Genomic DNA, 16,583 nt, shown 5'->3' with positions numbered 1-16,583 from the left:
AACAATGAGAGTTGACCAAAACTTTTGTATTGCAATGAATTGGGTACAACGGTACATGGAATAGAATAAAACCATAGAAGTAAAGAGGTATATCACTGCAATTTCTTTTGAAGTAGAAAAATGTGTCCAGAGTGACATCCATTCTTTATGTGCTAAACTCATTAGCCTAACTAGTGTTTCCTCTAAATATTGAACTGTACACTGTGATCCTGCTTTACAGCTTTACAAAATTGTGTAAGAAAAAAAAAAGGGACTGGTTTCCTAGTCAGCGAGATGTGAGATCAACAAAAAAAATCCTCACTGCAGGGAATTGTGACACCGCCCATTAGATGATCAAAGCCAAATTCTTCCTCAGCTTGACTAAGCAAGTCTTGAAATAAAGGTTGGCTCAAAATGATATAGGGATTACAAATCTCTTCTTCCCCAATATATACAACAAAATGGCCCTTGGGAACATCTCCACCTGTAGAAGACTTCTTGATAATACGAGGCATGCAGATAGCCATGGTTGTTACGTTCAATCTAGATAGAAAATAAGGGAAGAATTAGTATGGACCTTGAAAGCAGAGAAAAGCCGTATATGTTTCAAGTTTTGCTAAGAGTTGTTACGGTAAATCCTTCTCTGTAAGTGTTTATATAGGCGAACAACAAGATGTAGAATCCAATTGATGTGCACTGGATAGGTCTGTGGACCACCAGCTAAAGACAATAGCACCTAAAGTATCACATGGATTTGCCTTCCAACTCATTGTCATACACACAATTCATACATTGAGCTAGTAGCAAAAGGCCCCACTGATTTTCACAACAAAGGCACAGTTGTTGTTCAAAGGTCATTGGTCCTGCAATGTTTCTAGTTAATGAAGAAAAAAAATAACCAGTGTCTACTTAGCACTATTTATTTGGTGATTTTGAGAAGCATTCTGTTTCATAGACAGTACCTGATTATTGTACTCAAAAACATCCTAATAATAGCTGGTGAAAAGGCATTTGATTAATAACAATATTAAAGACAGTAGCACATGAAGCATCATATGACCTTGCCTTCTATGTCAGTGCTTATAATTTAAGACCATTTTGGTTGCATATGAAGCATTGTATGACTTTCATGACTGCATATAGAGGAAAAGACTCTAAATTAAGGTGAGGAGAAAGACCAAGTTATTGACCTCTTGGATAAAACATAACCTGAGATAGATCTCGAAATTAGCACTGTAACAGTTGTATGAATCCTGAGACATACCTTGAAATTACCACTGTAACAGTTGATGAATCATAAGAAAGCACCTCCGGAAAATGGGGACTACACAATCATCATTAAAGAAAAATAGAAGCTAGACAAAATTTCATAGGTGAATGTCCGCTTGGAAGTGCTGAGAGACAGCAGCGAATCTATATATAACTCAAAACTTCTCTTCAGAGGCAGGAACCTTTTTGATTCTTATTTTAAAAAGCATAAGAGAAGCTAGGAATTGAAGCATTAAGAATATTAAGAACCTCGCAAAAATTGTTTAGTAAATGTTTATGTAAAATCATATTCTAGCCAGCATTATAGAAGTGAGATGCAAGGCCTTGTAAACTGATGGCTCAGACTAACCTACATTTATTCTAAAGATAACTAACCTTAAAGCCATATATTTCCAAGCAGTAAGTGCAGAATAACTTTAAAATAGCTCTCTAGAAATGCGACCTGATCACAAAAAACATCAGAATATGAACCAGGGGAAAATCACAAGGCATATGAAATGAGATCTCATATCCTGAAAAAATTACCAAGTACTTATTAAATAAGAACCAAAAAAAAAAGAAGAGAGAACAGAGTCTCAGGTGCACATCAGCTGTAAGTGATTAGACTGAAAAGGTTGTGAATTACTGGAACTTGGTCTTCAGGTGGGTTTAACAATGATATAGTACAGCTACTCCAGATGAAGATGGTTTCTTCTCCCTTTATTAGTTGGATTAACTACATATATCCACCTCTGACATAAAAATCTGAATTTCATTCGAGCACGATGTTAACTAGTGTTTGGGAGTTGAGAAAGCAAAGATCTTTCGATCTTCGTACGGAGAAAACTAGAAAAACACAGTACTTGAGCATATGGAATCACAAGTAGGAAAAATACAAACGCTAGCTGAATGGAACTATAAAGTGAAAAAAGGTCAATACTTGATCTTTTGAATTAGAAAAATTCAAATTCATTCATATCTTTGACAACTGCAGCAAAAAAGTGCTGTTGACATGGATTACAATCTTTCAACTGAGGCATACTTTTTCTTAGTTGTTATTGAAGAAGCATAATATACAAACATGAGCCTTAATTTGGCGTCAATAAACAAGTACGTCCTTCAACTTTGAATGTGCACATGCAGACACTTAAACTATTATAAAATTGAACAAGTAAACAGAAGTGTCCTACATGGCATATTACACGTAGGATGCCATGTAGAATACAAAATTGTCATGTAGGTTGTCACGTAGGACGAATGTGTTCATTTACTCAATTTTATACAAGTTTAAGTGTCTATTTGTGCTTACCCAAAATTAAAGGTCATAGTTGTTAATTCACACTAAGTTAAGGATCATATTTATGAGTTATGCCTATTGAAAACATAGAGACTTTCTAGTATCTTTTCTGGAAACTAAAGGGACTTGATATTATTTCATACGGAATGATGAAAAGAAGGGTCATAATGGTTACATATGATGTTGAAACAAGCTAACAACAGTCAGATTGTCAAGCCTAGGCCATGATACCAGTAGCATCATGTGCCTTTCTTAAAGGTAAACTATAAGAACAAAACTCAAGTCATTTCTTCGGACTTGTCATTACCAGTTTGGATAATACTAAGGACTCCCTTACTCAATGGCCACGAGCAACATAAGCAAGAGAAATTGCAGCAAAAAGTGTTGTTGCTGAAGATAACATGGTCCAGAAATTCTTCTTGTTTTGTGCTTGAGCTACTGAAAACTGCAAAAACTCAACCTGCCTCTGCATCTCCTCAACTTTGTTCTCTTTACTCTTGATTGCATTTGTTATGGCCTCCAACTCTGCTTCACAAGGCTTGACATCTTCCCCATTCATTTGTTTTTCACCAACCACACTGCCACTTTCACCTTCACCATCCGAGCGGATTGAACCTGCAGCAGTCCTCAAAGCATTCAAGATTTCCTCAGAATTGCTGTTTGCCAACTCAACCTTGCACTGCATATCACTAATTTTCTTCTCTGTTTCGCCAAGTGAGGTTTGCGCAAAAGCAATTTCCTTGTTCAACACTTGACATTGAGTTTCCAACTCTTTCTTTTCTCTAACAGCATTGAGGTAATCAGCCTTGGTTTGCTCAACCTCCTTCACAATTTTTTGAATGTGATCCTCCATTTCTTCAATCTGTTTCTTCATGTTTATGCCATTCTGTTCCTCATCGACAAATCGCTTTTGCCTCTCATCCTTCTCAAGGGTAACTCGCCCGAAGGCAGCCTTATACTTACCAACTTCAGATTCCAAATTCTTCACCTTCTCGTTTTGACCATTGCAAGACACCTCTAATTCAGATATAGAATTCTTGAATTCAGCTAATTGTTTCTGCAGTTCAACAATTTCAGTCTCCCTTCCAACTTTAGCCTCTTCCATCTCATTCTTTGCTGTAACCGTTTGCTCAACCTTCTTCTTCTCTACGTCTAATTGCTTCAATGCCTTGTCTAGTTCCTTCTCAACCAAGGCCTTTTCTTCAATCAAGTTCTCAACTCTGATGTCCTTCTCATTGTTTCCCTTCACAAGTTCATTTATCCTCTTCTCCATCTCCTCTTCCTTTCTTAAGCCTTCCAAACACTTCTTCTCTAACCCAGCCAAATTTTCACGCAATTTTGCCTCTTCCTTTTGCAAACTCAGCACCATATCGTCAAGACCAGCTACTGTGTTTTGCAATTCACCATTCTTTTTCATTTCCGCATTTCTCTCCACTTCAATCCCTTCTTTTTCCCTAACAATCCCATCAATCTGCCCCCTTAGTTCTTCAATCACTTTATTTGAACCCAAAAGGCTATTTGCGACCAATTCCTTCTCTCTCACCATGGATTGGATCTTGCTTTCTCTGTCCTTGATTTTCTCAGTGAGAGCATCGTATTCAACCCTTAATTTCCCAACTTCTCCTTCAATCTCCTTCTCTCGCTTCTCAGTTTCAACCAACCTCACCCTCAATCCATCTGCTTCCTCTATTTGGGCGTCAAGCTTCATTTTTATTTCATCCTTCTCCTTACGAATCCCCTCCAAAACATTCCTCTCGTGTGCAACCTCATCAGCAACAGCATTCAATTGCTTCCTTAGGTTTTCAATCTCACTCTCCTTTTCAGTCAACAGCTTCTCAATCTCACCCTTCTCTCTCAAAACATCACGCATTTCTACCTCTACACTCTTCAGCTTCTTCTCAACCACGTCATTCTGTTCACGAAACCCATTCCTCTCACTCTCAATCACCTCAGCATGGTAACCAATCTGCACAGCAACAAACACAGACACCAATTTCTTCTCAATCTCCAGCCGAACAACCTGTTCACTCAACTGAGTCAACTCAGTCTGCAACTCGCTTTTCTCCGAGTTAGACCTTTTGAGTTCCGATTCCAGACATCCTTTTGCCTGCACTAGCGAATCCACCTGTTGCCGTTTCTCAATAGTCTCCTTGAGAAGCATACTGTTGAGGTTCTTGAGATTCTCAAGTTTCTCAGAAGCTTCTTCCATGGCAATGGAATGATTGTTTTCTTTCACCTGATTTTCCTTAACCACTTCAGTGGGGTTTTGGGGTTGATTATCTTGCGGGGTCGTCTTCTTTTTGGCCATTGTGTATGGCGTTTGGCTAAACGATTTTTGTGGTGAGTTTTGCTTTTGGGTACAATGGAGAGGATTGAAGATGAGATAAGAAGATTGAGCGGCGAAGAGCAGTCTAGGGTTTATTTCAAAATCTGCACAAAGCGCCCTATTAACACGGCGCCTTTAATTTTTTTGAAAATTTCGACGCAGACTATTTTGTCAACTTCGAGGCAGCCACTTATTTTAAAAAAAATTATATCCATATTTAATTTTTACTACTACAATATTAATGTAAAATTTAAATAATCATATCTTATAATTTTCAAAATATGGAAAATGAGTTTATGTAATGTGCGTTTGGCACAATAAAAAACTGCCTTTTTAGAAGAAGAAAAAAATTAGGAAATAAATAGATTTTTTTTTTTCGGTGTGTTTGACGCATATACAAAAAAATATTTTTTTGTTTTATATTATTTGGCCTATATTAATATGGTATATTTTTTCTTGAGGATGCTTAAAATTTAAAATTTGACTATTACTATTATTTTATATAGTTATTTAATATTTTCACATTTCAAATTAATTGAATTCTTGAGACGTTTCAGATCGTTTAAGAAAACAAAATTAAGAATAAATTAGACATAACTTTTTATCTTTATTCTTATTAATTATTATTAAATTTATGACTATAAACATTAATTAATAACTAATTTCAATAAGTACTAATGAGAGATAAAATTGAAATTTTAAAAAATAATCTTGACAATCAAATAATTAAATTAATTTAAAAAATAAAAAATATCTCAACAATTGAATCAATTAAAATTGAGGAAGTATTAAAGTTAATAGAAATAATTTATGGTACAAGTAAACAATTGGCTTCTAGGCCAAATTATTTGATATGGAGCTGATCTCTTTTGTGTTTTGCTGGCTTTGAGTTCCATTTGATTTTCAAGCAAAACTAAAGAATTGTAAATTTTATCAACTCAACAAGCATTGTGAGGTTTTCATATTATTTTAAAGAATTAACAATTTTTTGTTTGATCATCTATAATTAATTTTGTGCTTGATAAAAGAATCTCATCTAAATCACACACTACAAATTAAATAAACAAAAAGTAGACTTAACCACCTCTAGCCTAGCACTCTCAAGCTCTATCTATAACTTTTTAAGAATGAGAAATTTGCTCCGATAATAAGCATCTTTCAATTAAAAAATAAAAGTGAGTGCTCCCGGAGAAAGGGATAAAAAAATACAAAAGAAAGAAAATGAGAATTGTTTGTGACAGAAAAATTTTACTTGGCATGTGGACATTATATTTCAATCACTTTATAATTATATAAATGTTATAAGTTGTATATGCACTATATGTATGCATTATACAATTTATATACATAGTATATACGAGCATTGAATGTGTTATAGATAATGTATATGCATTAAATACAATGTAAATACACTTTTTATGCATATACGCGTCATAGCCATTATAATCTTTCACACTTATATTTCTGTATAATTCTTGTACAATAAAAATATATAATTAATATATACTCAGTTTATAATTATTATCTCAAATAATTTAGTTATTCATTGAATGCATTGTATTTTGTACACCACCACAAAAATATAATTAAACAAGAAAACGCTCATAAAATACAGTCAAGCAAAAAAAACAATGATTTAAAAAGAGTGCACAAAATCACCAAAATTATTACGGTCAAACAAAAATACATTCCATACCTAAAAATATAATAACCCAATCAGGTTTCCAAATTTAATAATTAGACTTATAAATAATTGAATATGATGTATTTTTTATAAATTCAAAAATATTGAAAAGATAAAATTATTCTAAAATATATTAGAATAACGACAATTATAAATTTCTAAAATCAAATTATTTTTGTAAGTATAAAATAAGGTAATCTAAGTTTGTATGGAAATGGGATTACAATTTTTGGAAACTTTTTTTCAGATTCTGAGTTGGCTTAGGAAAGTATGGAAATGGGATTTACAGTTTTAGGAAACTTTTTTTTTCCTTTCAGATTCCAACTGTGTTTCGGAAGTTAAAAAGAAAAAAGTCTATATAAACGCAATTCCTAACTCTGTTTCTGTGAAACCAAATTCTTGACTTTGTTTCTTATTGTTTTTCTAGCAAAAATATTTCAGTTATGGCAGTGTATATCAAGTATAAAAGTTGTAAGGATTATGATTCGATACCAATTCTTGATCATTTTATTTCTGTGGGCAATCTGAAATCAAAGATATTTGAATCCAAGCGTTATGGTTGGGGTAAAGATTTCGACATTCTTCTCACCAACCTACAAACTAACGAAGATTATGTTGATCATGCCACCTTGATTCCAAGAAGTACAAGTGTTTTGATTCGTCGCGTTGCTGGATTACCTTGCTTCCCCATTGTAATCAAAGAGGAGCCCAAGCAAGTGCTGTGTAAACAGGAGGAGGTTCATTCAGTTAAAAAAGAGTCCAAATATTCTCAAGATATTGATTACAATGATTTTGGCGATGATGTGTATGTAATTCCAAAAATAGCAGTGCCAATTCAATTAGGCAGTCCAGAGTCCAGTTGTTCTAGTAGTATAATCAAGAATTCAGTAGGAAACATATCGTATAATAACACAAGATCAGCTGGCTCTAGTGTTGGACAAGGTAGAACGGAATGGAAAAACCCACCACCAGGACCAGGGTATGTGTGTCATCGATGCAAGGTGCCTGGCCATTTCATTCAGCATTGCCCTACAAATGGTGACCCCAATTATGACATCAAGAAACTGCAGCCACCCAGTGCAAGTGTTGCTGTTTTGAGGCCTTATGTGGCAGCTGATACTAAGGTGGTTCAAGGATCTTCTTCAAAGCATTCCTATACAGCTATACCACCAGAGCTTCACTGCTCATTGTGTAAAGGATTAATGAAAGATGCAGTTATAGCAAGTAAATGTTGTTTTAGTAGTTTCTGCGACAAATGCATAAGGAATTATATTATGTCTAACTCTGTTTGTGTATGTGGGGCTACAAATATACTTGTTGATGCTCTCTTGCCTAATTTGACTCTAAGAGCCACAGTAAACAGATTCCTACAGTCTAATAGCACTACTTCTTCAGAGTCTTGTAGGACGGTAGAAGAGTTTCCACGAGCTGTTGAAGAAGTAAACATGAAGAAAAGGAAGAATTCAAATGATGCTGCTAACATGCAATGGGGTGTTGAAACTAGAAATTTAGGTTTTAAAAGGAATAAGTGTGAGATGAGCAGCGAGTTTTCAAGTGTAATTACTTATTGAGGGGTCAAAATATATATACCACATTTTGTAATATAAAATTGAATGTACTTCAGATTTTGTTTTTTGTCTCTAACATTTTTCCTTTTCAAGTTAGATTAGTAATTTTAATCTGTTTGATCACACATAATTTGATCCTCTATTTTAGTGACATTAGAACTCAGCATGGAATGCACTATTTAAATAAGATAATCTCAGTGTTATTAATTCGCACGAAGCAAACTACATTAATTCAAAAATGTCTGGTACTCTACACAAGTGCCTCAACATTAAAGTCTTATCTCACATACAATTTCAAAGAATACTTTGCAAATGAAATAAAACAATGGGTTAGAGTTTGCACATTGATAATGTTGAATCTGTGTTCTTTGAATTAGTCTTTGTGAATCAAAAAGCACCAATCTTTGTGGTGGTAAGCTTCTATTTAACAAACTGTACAAAATGAATCTCCTACTTTCGTATACAAAATTATGAGATCTAAAAAGGAAAATTGATCTCAATTATTTACTTAAATCCTAAATTGAGAAGTGATGTCAATGAAGATGTCCTCTCGGCAGGGAATTGTGATACCACCCATTGGATGATTGAAGCCAAATTCTTCCTCTGCTTGACTTAGCAAGTCTTGAAATGAAGGCTGGCTCAAGTATGATATCGGTATCACAAATCTCTTCTTCTGCTGCTCCCCGACATAAACAACAAAATGGCCCTTGGGAACATCCAAAGATGTTGAGGACTTCTTGATTATACGAGGAACACGGATAGCCATGATATTTTAATTAAGATGAGCAAATGATGAAGAGAAGAATTACTAAAAATTCTGAAAGGAAAGGGAAATCTTTGAGTAGTTCTCTAGTTTTATGGGTGAGTTGTAGTGGTTGTGGCTACTCCTCAAAACATTGTTTATATAAGAGAAGGGCAAGCCAAAAAATCTCCTCGATTTGTGGTGAAGAGCCATTTGGGTTGGGCATCAGTGAAGGACAATGACATATCAATTACCACATGGTCCTGTCTTCCAGCTTATTGACATGGTTAATTGTTTTAGCTCATTTAAGTTCAAGAACAGTAGGTCCTACTTTTTTCTCATACATTGAACAAAGGATCTCTCGGAATCAAATCCATAAATATGGAACAGTGCCATATGATGATTTCAAGGACTAAAATATATGCAAACTGTGTGTCCATATATTTAAGAAGAATAAGAGAAGACATGCCAACCTTATAGGAGTTCACTGGTGAAGAGGCATTTGTAACACTATGGATTGACAATAGCACAATAAGTCAAGAAGTATCACATGGCTCTGTTGTCCAACTCATCCTCAAGCATTTATGGTTTTAGGCCATTGTGCCTGAAGATCAACAGGCACCACTATTTTTCATTACAAGATAGAGAACACAGGATCTTTAGAAATCAAATTGAAAACAATTGCTGATTGTCTTGTAATGACTCAGGTCTGGACCACTTGATAAAAGATGTCTTGTTGTTTATAACAATGGTAGTTCCAACTGGTTATCTGATTCATAAATGGATTATTTGAGAGTTGGACTTCTACAACAGTACGATTGAAGATAAATTTACTGAATTATCCGACTAATTATTTGTTTGGTCCCTCATACTTGAGCCATTTGGATCAACTTTCCAGATTAGGATAATCCATGTTATTTCAACATATTCTGAGAACCGTTTCCAAATGGTAGAGAATAGTAATGTACTAACGTTTACCAACTATCATTTTACTAAAGATGGCATGACCATAATATCATCAATTATGGGTTATGCCACCTTCGAAGATCAGATTCTAGCTCATTCAGATTAGCAAACCATGAGAGTTGACCAAAAATTTTCTATTGCAATGAATTCATTACATCAATATATGGACTAGAATGGAACCATAGAAGTGAAACGGTTCAGTACTTCAATTCTTTTTGAAGTAGAAAAAATTCTTTAGTCAAATGACATCCATTCGCTATGTTCTACCTAGTGTATTTTCTAACTCTGAAACTGTACAGGGTGGAGATAATCCTGCTTTACAACTATACAAAATTGAGCAAAAATGGGGACTGGTTTCCTTTTTACTTCCTCAAGCGTGATGTGAGATCAATGAAAAAATCCTCACTGCAGGGAATAGTCACACCACCCATTGGATGGTTGAAGCCAAATTCTTCCTCAACTTGACTAAGCAAGTGTTGAAATAACGGTTCATTCAGGAATGATATGGGGACTACAAATCTCTTCTTTTGCGTCTCCCCGACATATACAACAAAGTGACCCTTGGGAACATCTTTAGTTGTGGAAGACTTCTTGATCATTCCAAGAATAGCCATAATCTTTTAGTTATAGATGATACTTGAACTCAAAAGCAGAGAATACTTTGAATACTTTCAAGTTTGCTGAGAGCTGTGGTGGTAGATACCTCTTTGAATATGTTTATATAGACAATGGCAACTCATACAATATGTGTTGAATAGGTATCTGTCGGCCCAGCAGAAGACAATGTCACTGAAGTATCACATGCTTTTTCCCTCCAAGTATTAGATTTTAATATTAATCAAGTGCAATAGGCCCTACCTTACTTGAAACTTGGAACAAGGCGTAGAATTTTTAATAAGATATGACCTGGAGCTTAGTTATGCCTGGAGTGGACCACTCGGATAAAAGGTAACTCTGGACATATATTGCTGTTTGATTTATAGTAAGCACCATACTGGGAGACATGAAAATTTATCAGTTACTATCCAGAAACAGCAGTGATGTGAGAGAAGCTAAGTGCTTCCTAGCTTTGTTCAGACTTGAAACATAAGTTATCATTAGGCCTTAGATCAAGGACAACGGATCTACCTTCTTTTTGAGCTTGGGACAAGGTATCTCTCAAAATCAATTGCTAAACAAGAGTTGTGCCATGTTATTATTTATGTCTAGATACACATCCCTGAAAAATTTGTAAATGGTAATGCAGTTTTGTTGTAAATATTTTTTTAAAATGACCATAATTTCCAATTCCAAGCGTTTCTTACCTGAGGTCTATAACTTGATCCGAAATATATGGGAGAATTATCATTAATCATAAGTGCCTAAATGGTTGAAAAGAATTTATATGAAGAAATTTGGGAATTGGTACTAAGATTGTAAATTGTACTTCTGTTCCATCCCATCATCACATAGACATATACTGTTCGACTTATTAATTATTTGTGTGTATATACAGAAGGCCACTCAAAGGCTAAAGCCAGAGCGTGATGGCAAGAATTGGTCAGCTACCTAATCAGTTTTGTTATTGAGAAGCACTTCATTCCAGATCATATAGGTGAAGAAAGAGAATGGTACCTGATCATGGTACCTTGAAACTTCCTATAACATGTGGTAAAAATGATTTGATTGATGTCTATGAAAGACACTAGCACATGAAGGATCATATCACTTTTCCTTCGGTGTCCTTTTTGTGGTGTACTTATAATTTGAGATAACAAATTTCCATACACTGGCTTGATAAAATAAGTCAATTGAACAACTATAGTGCTCGGGACTGGGTACGGAACTGCAATCGCAACACACAAGGATCAAAGTACTTTATTTACTTGGCAAGCGTGACTACAAGCTGACATGGGCCACATGGCACACAGAATGCCACACCAACTGGTTTGGCTCCTTCTATCCCTATGCCCTTTTCTTGAGCCAAGCGGTCTCTCTAGTTCCATGAGGTAGGGTAAGGTCAAATTTCACTCTACCCTCCCCAGATTCTACTTGTGGTAATACAAACTAATCACTGCTGTAAATTTAGTGTATACAGGCCTAACCTTGTCATACATTTCTAATAACCATTTGTAAACAGAAAAATCAGGTTTCATGTCATGAACTTTCCGAATAACATATCCATGAAACTGCCTACCTAATTCAAAGAGCCCAATAAAGAGCTTAAAGAATCTGAAAGAGAAAAAAAAATTACCCGTGTACAAGGCCTCTATCCACATCTTAGCTTCAGAGCAGCCTGACAGGAAATGCTCTTCTCAGTAATTTCATCGAACATCGTAGCTGCATTATGTAAAGGACACACACTTAAAAGCTATCCTGATTTCAGTGTAAATACCATTTAATACATGAATGAGACGATATTGAGGGCAAGAGAGTGGAACCCATTTTCGCAAATATGGGAGAAAATAGATTTTAAAAGCAAAGCAAGTTATGGCTGCGTAGATGATTAGATGTGAAGTTTAGAGAATCAGAAGCATAATTTGCAAACAAATAGAATTACCTTTACGGTAAGGTGTTGGATTGTAATATTTATCAAGACGCACTGGTTTTATATCTTCCTTTTGGTTTCATCAATAACAGACAATTTTTGTTCCTCATATCATAAATCCTCTAATCTGATTATTTAATCAACTTAGCAGACCATAAAGTATCCCAAGTTACTCAGCCGATAGAGAGAAGTTCTGATAAATCAAGTCAGAGATTTGTTTTTAAATGAGCAAAGAATGAAAATGTCCAATGGAATGCCATATACTAAAATGATGTCTTGGATAATCTGAGACTTGTACTTCAGAAGCTCCAGTTCCCATGTTATGAAGAAAATGGAGTTATTCAAGGAACTTTGTTCAACAAGATTACTATCAAACCAAATTGGATAAAAATGTGTATGAAAAGATTTCATTGCATAAACTAGTGAATATTACAATTCGAATTGGGATCTACTGTTGTATCTGACAGTAATCCCCTCTATCTAATTTTCTAAGACGCGGTATATATATGATGTCTTTTCTAACTCTTCTGATGTACAAACTGGAAATCCAGGTTAGTTCTTTACAAAATTGTGAAAGGAAAGGCCTCAGATCCTATTCAAGCGAGAAGTAAGATCAATGAACACATCCTCACTACAGGGAATTGTGACACCGCCCATTGGATGATCAAAGCCAAATTCTTCCTCAGCTTGACTAAGCAAGTCTTGAAATAAAGGTTGGCTCAAGAATGATATGGGGATCACAAACCTCTTCTTTTGCTTCTCCCCTACATAAACAGCAAAGTGGCCTTTCGGAACGTCTCCACTTGTAGAAGACTTCTTGATTATACGAGGCATACGGATAGCCATGGTTGTTTAGTTCAATATAGATGAGCAAATAAGGAAGGAAAGAACTTGTAAAATGACTTTGAAAGCAGAGGAAAGCTTTGTATGATTTCAAGTTTTGGTGAGAGCTGTTATGATAAACCTTTCTTTGTATGTGATTATATAGGCCAATGACAAGTAGTAGAATCCTAGTGATATGCATTGGATAGGCATTATGTGGGCACTAGCTAAAGAATACTTGTATGGTTGAGTTTTGGTGCAGCACTGTTTAGAGACAATAGCACATGATTATGCCTTCCAACTAATCATCAGACTATTTAGAAGGCTAATCATCAAACTATTTAGACTTTGAAACTCTGCCTAAAAGCAGAAGGTCCCACTGATATTCACAACAAACAACAAATGGAAACCTCATCTTCTTGAAAATGGTAGATTTAGGGACCACCTGGTGACATTTCTTGGTGTTGAATCAACAAGTTGTAGTCAGCATTCCAATGATCAATTAAAATACTCAAGTCATGGCCCATGATACAAGTTGGTGCTGCTATTGAAGACTTATACAGTAACTATAAAACGGTCAAATTAGGATCATTATTATTTGAATAATAGAGATTTGGATAAGTTGGAATATTTCTAGAGTTCCATTTATCGATAAGAAGGTCATAATTGTTCAATGTTTCTGGTCAATGAAGAGCAAAGCCAACCAGTGTATACTCCTGTTATTCCACTGCTAAGCATGTGTGGACTCTCACCACTATTTTGTAGGAAACAACCAAGAGAACGTAGCCTGAAGAATATAGAAGATTATCTCTACTCCATAAGAATAACATGCTGTGCTGACTTAAATATTTCAGAAAAATCAATTGACTCAGTGCTCCTTGAGTTGTTTAGTTTTTATAAGGAGAATAATGAGTTGACTTTAGATAGCACCTTTTTATAATGGCAATCTACCTTCATTCCAATTTGGCCAGCATTATGGTCCTGTGTCGCCTAGTTTACTAAAACAGGATATTTTCGTTTGTATGCTGGACTTGTAGATAGATCATCTAGCCTTAAAGTTATGAGTCCACATGAATCCAACAACAACAACATGCCCAGTGAAATTCATAAAGTAGGGTCACGTGAGAATAAAATATACGTAAATATTACCTCTATCTCGTGGAGGTAGATAGGTTGTTCTCCAAAAACCTTCAACTCAAGTGCATCAAACTCTAGTAAAAGAAGAAAAATATGAAAGAAACATAGCAGTTAATAAGAAAAGCAAGGTAAAGTTAGAAAAACAGTAACAACTTCATAATAGTGTGATAATCAACATAAACTAATAAAAAACATATGGCAAGAACTAATTTCTTAAAATTACCAGAATTCTAGTTTCTTGATTACATGAATCTGCCTTGTATATACTCTCGCTGTTTTTATTTAGTTATCATCTTTTGAATTGACACATATTACACCAATTATTATCATAAGTTAGTTACAATTTTACTTTTAACTTAAAAGATATGTAACTCACCAAGTATAATAAATTTATTTTTTTGTTTCAAAAAAAATATTTTCTTGATTTGTTAAAATGAACTAGTAAATAGAAACAAATATAACAGAAAATATGGGCGAGTAAATGGGGACAAGGGAGTTTTTCGGAATTAAATCATTGAAACGATGATTAAATTTTGTGATTGGAGTGATAGGGCGGTTTCTTGATTAGCGTGTTCGATTTGATGGTCGAAGCCCGCAAAGAAAAAGATAGAATCAAGTTTCTGGATCGTCGGAGCCGGAGACTGAGTAGACCGGCCGGAATTAAGCAACAGCCAGTTGGAACTGCATCCTATAAATCTAGGTATGCATTCCTTATACCATTCTAATGATTATACTATGATTTTCATATATTTTAACCGAAGGAATAAGTAATAGAAATCAATGGACAAAGTGGCCTTTTTAGCCCTAATCCCCAATTATTAAATTCTTTCAATTTACTTAGCTAATGATATCAACGTAATGTTTTAATCATTGTAACGAGTTCTCTAGTTTATCGGTAAAGTTTCAATGGATTCAATTTGACGTTGCTGGATTACCAAATGCTAATTGAATATATCCATTAATTAAAAGATTAGGAGAAAATTACCAAAATTTCAGTATCTTTGATCAATTGTCAAAGGGTCATTCATCTCTTTGACATGAATAAAAATCCAGCATAGTAAATATAAGTACTAATCTACCTAGTCAGAGGCACTAACCCTCGTTGTAATGTCAACTATTGTTTTCTTCCAACTCCTAAAATTTACAGACTCTGCGAATCCTGCTTTACTTTCTATAAATTTGTGAAAGCAAGTTTCCATATCAGTTTCTCAAACGAGAAGTAAGGTTAATGAAGACACCCTCTTTGCAAGGTATTGTGAGACCGCCCATTGGATGATCGAAACCAAATTCTTCCTCAGCTTGGATAAGCAAGTCTTGAAATAAAGGTTGGCTCAAGAATGATATAGGGATCACAAATCTCTTCTTCTGTTCCTCCCCAACATACACAGCACAGTGGCCTTTCGGAACATCTTTAGTTTTAGAAGACTTCTTGATTATACGAGGCATACGGATAGCCATGATTGTTTAGTTCAATATAGATGAGCAAATATTGTAAGTAAGGACTTTGAAAGCAGAGCAAAGATTTGAATAGTTTCAGGTTTTGCTGAGAGCTGTGGTGGTAAGGGTTCTTTTTTATGTGTTTATATAGGATAATGGCCAGTAGAGAAGTCTTAGTGATATGCATTTTATGTAGGCACCGCTTAAAGATTATTGTGTAGTTGAGTTTTGGTGAGGCACTGTTTAGAGACAATTGCACATGAGATGACCCATGAATATGCCTTCCAACTATTTTAGACTTCCAAAAAATGTCTAAAAGCAGAAGGCCCTACTGATTTAAACAAAAAAAGAACAGATTCATGATATATCATTTTCTTGATGTTGAATCACCAAAGTATAGTCGGCATTCCACTGATTGATCATAAAACACGATCTATATGATCTCTAGAATATTTTAGACAAAAGGTGATCATCCATAGTGCTGAAGGGACGGCTCAGGATGCATGTTGATTCTTGTCATATGGTGCTGCTGTTGAATATTTATAACACGGTCAATTTAGGATGATTATTGTAGAGAACTCAATTAAGCTAGTAAGCTACAATATTTCTCAAGTTGCATTAGTCACTAAGAAGATTATAGACAAGCAAGAGAAGAATGGAGAAACTTATCTCTAATCTGGTAATCATTTATGATAATTCACTGATACAAATCCACAAAAATAATACTGACTTAAATTTGTCAAGAGATTATATTAATCGAATAATGAGTTGACTTTGAACAGTACTGCTTTAATTGGAGTCTAAATTTCTATAACAAACTAAACATTCTATGTATTAATGGACAGTCAGC

The 16,583-nt window shown here is 34.8% G+C and overlaps 1 protein-coding gene, 1 long non-coding RNA gene and 1 other non-coding gene across 7 annotated transcripts; 1 reads left to right on the top strand and 2 right to left on the bottom strand.

The window, feature by feature from the left end:
• Positions 1–5: 5 nt before the first annotated feature.
• On the bottom strand, positions 6–5,260 carry LOC101250059 (uncharacterized). 3 transcript variants are annotated; one of them, XR_003244934.2, is made up of 3 exons: positions 2,832–5,260; positions 1,624–1,690; positions 6–522 (listed from the first exon to the last, which is right to left on the bottom strand). XR_003244934.2 is itself a non-coding variant. In XM_069290616.1 (2 exons), the coding sequence occupies exon 1, from the start codon at positions 4,830–4,832 to the stop codon at positions 2,862–2,864; it is 1,971 nt and encodes a 656-aa protein (XP_069146717.1). In that variant the 5' UTR covers positions 4,833–5,260; the 3' UTR covers positions 6–522; positions 2,832–2,861. The 3 variants fall into 3 exon arrangements, 2 of the variants coding, with proteins under 2 accessions (XP_069146717.1, XP_004230899.2); XM_069290616.1 differs by lacking the exon at positions 1,624–1,690; XM_004230851.5 differs by lacking the exon at positions 6–522 and having other exon boundaries at positions 1,472–1,690.
• A 1,108-nt stretch (positions 5,261–6,368) lies between these two features.
• Positions 6,369–13,466, bottom strand: LOC104645436 (uncharacterized). Of its 3 annotated transcripts, none has more exons than XR_011212219.1 (3): positions 12,350–13,362; positions 12,044–12,129; positions 6,369–7,253 (listed from the first exon to the last, which is right to left on the bottom strand). It is a non-coding gene; the product is annotated as an uncharacterized lncRNA (long non-coding RNA). The 3 variants fall into 3 exon arrangements; XR_011212217.1 differs by lacking the exon at positions 6,369–7,253 and adding an exon at positions 10,663–10,804 and having other exon boundaries at positions 12,350–13,294; XR_011212215.1 differs by lacking the exon at positions 6,369–7,253 and having other exon boundaries at positions 11,589–12,129; positions 12,350–13,466.
• A 1,075-nt stretch (positions 13,467–14,541) lies between these two features.
• Positions 14,542–16,098, top strand: LOC101251827 (uncharacterized). Its single transcript, XR_002026698.3, has 2 exons — positions 14,542–14,996; positions 15,547–16,098. It is a non-coding gene; the product is annotated as an uncharacterized protein (transcript).
• Positions 16,099–16,583: the final 485 nt, after the last annotated feature.

This window comes from Solanum lycopersicum, chromosome 1 (genome assembly GCF_036512215.1).
Source record: "Solanum lycopersicum chromosome 1, SLM_r2.1".
NCBI lineage: Eukaryota > Viridiplantae > Streptophyta > Magnoliopsida > Solanales > Solanaceae > Solanum > Solanum lycopersicum.
The sequence above is the reverse complement of the archived record's forward strand: the minus strand, read 5'-3'. Positions and strand labels throughout refer to the sequence as shown.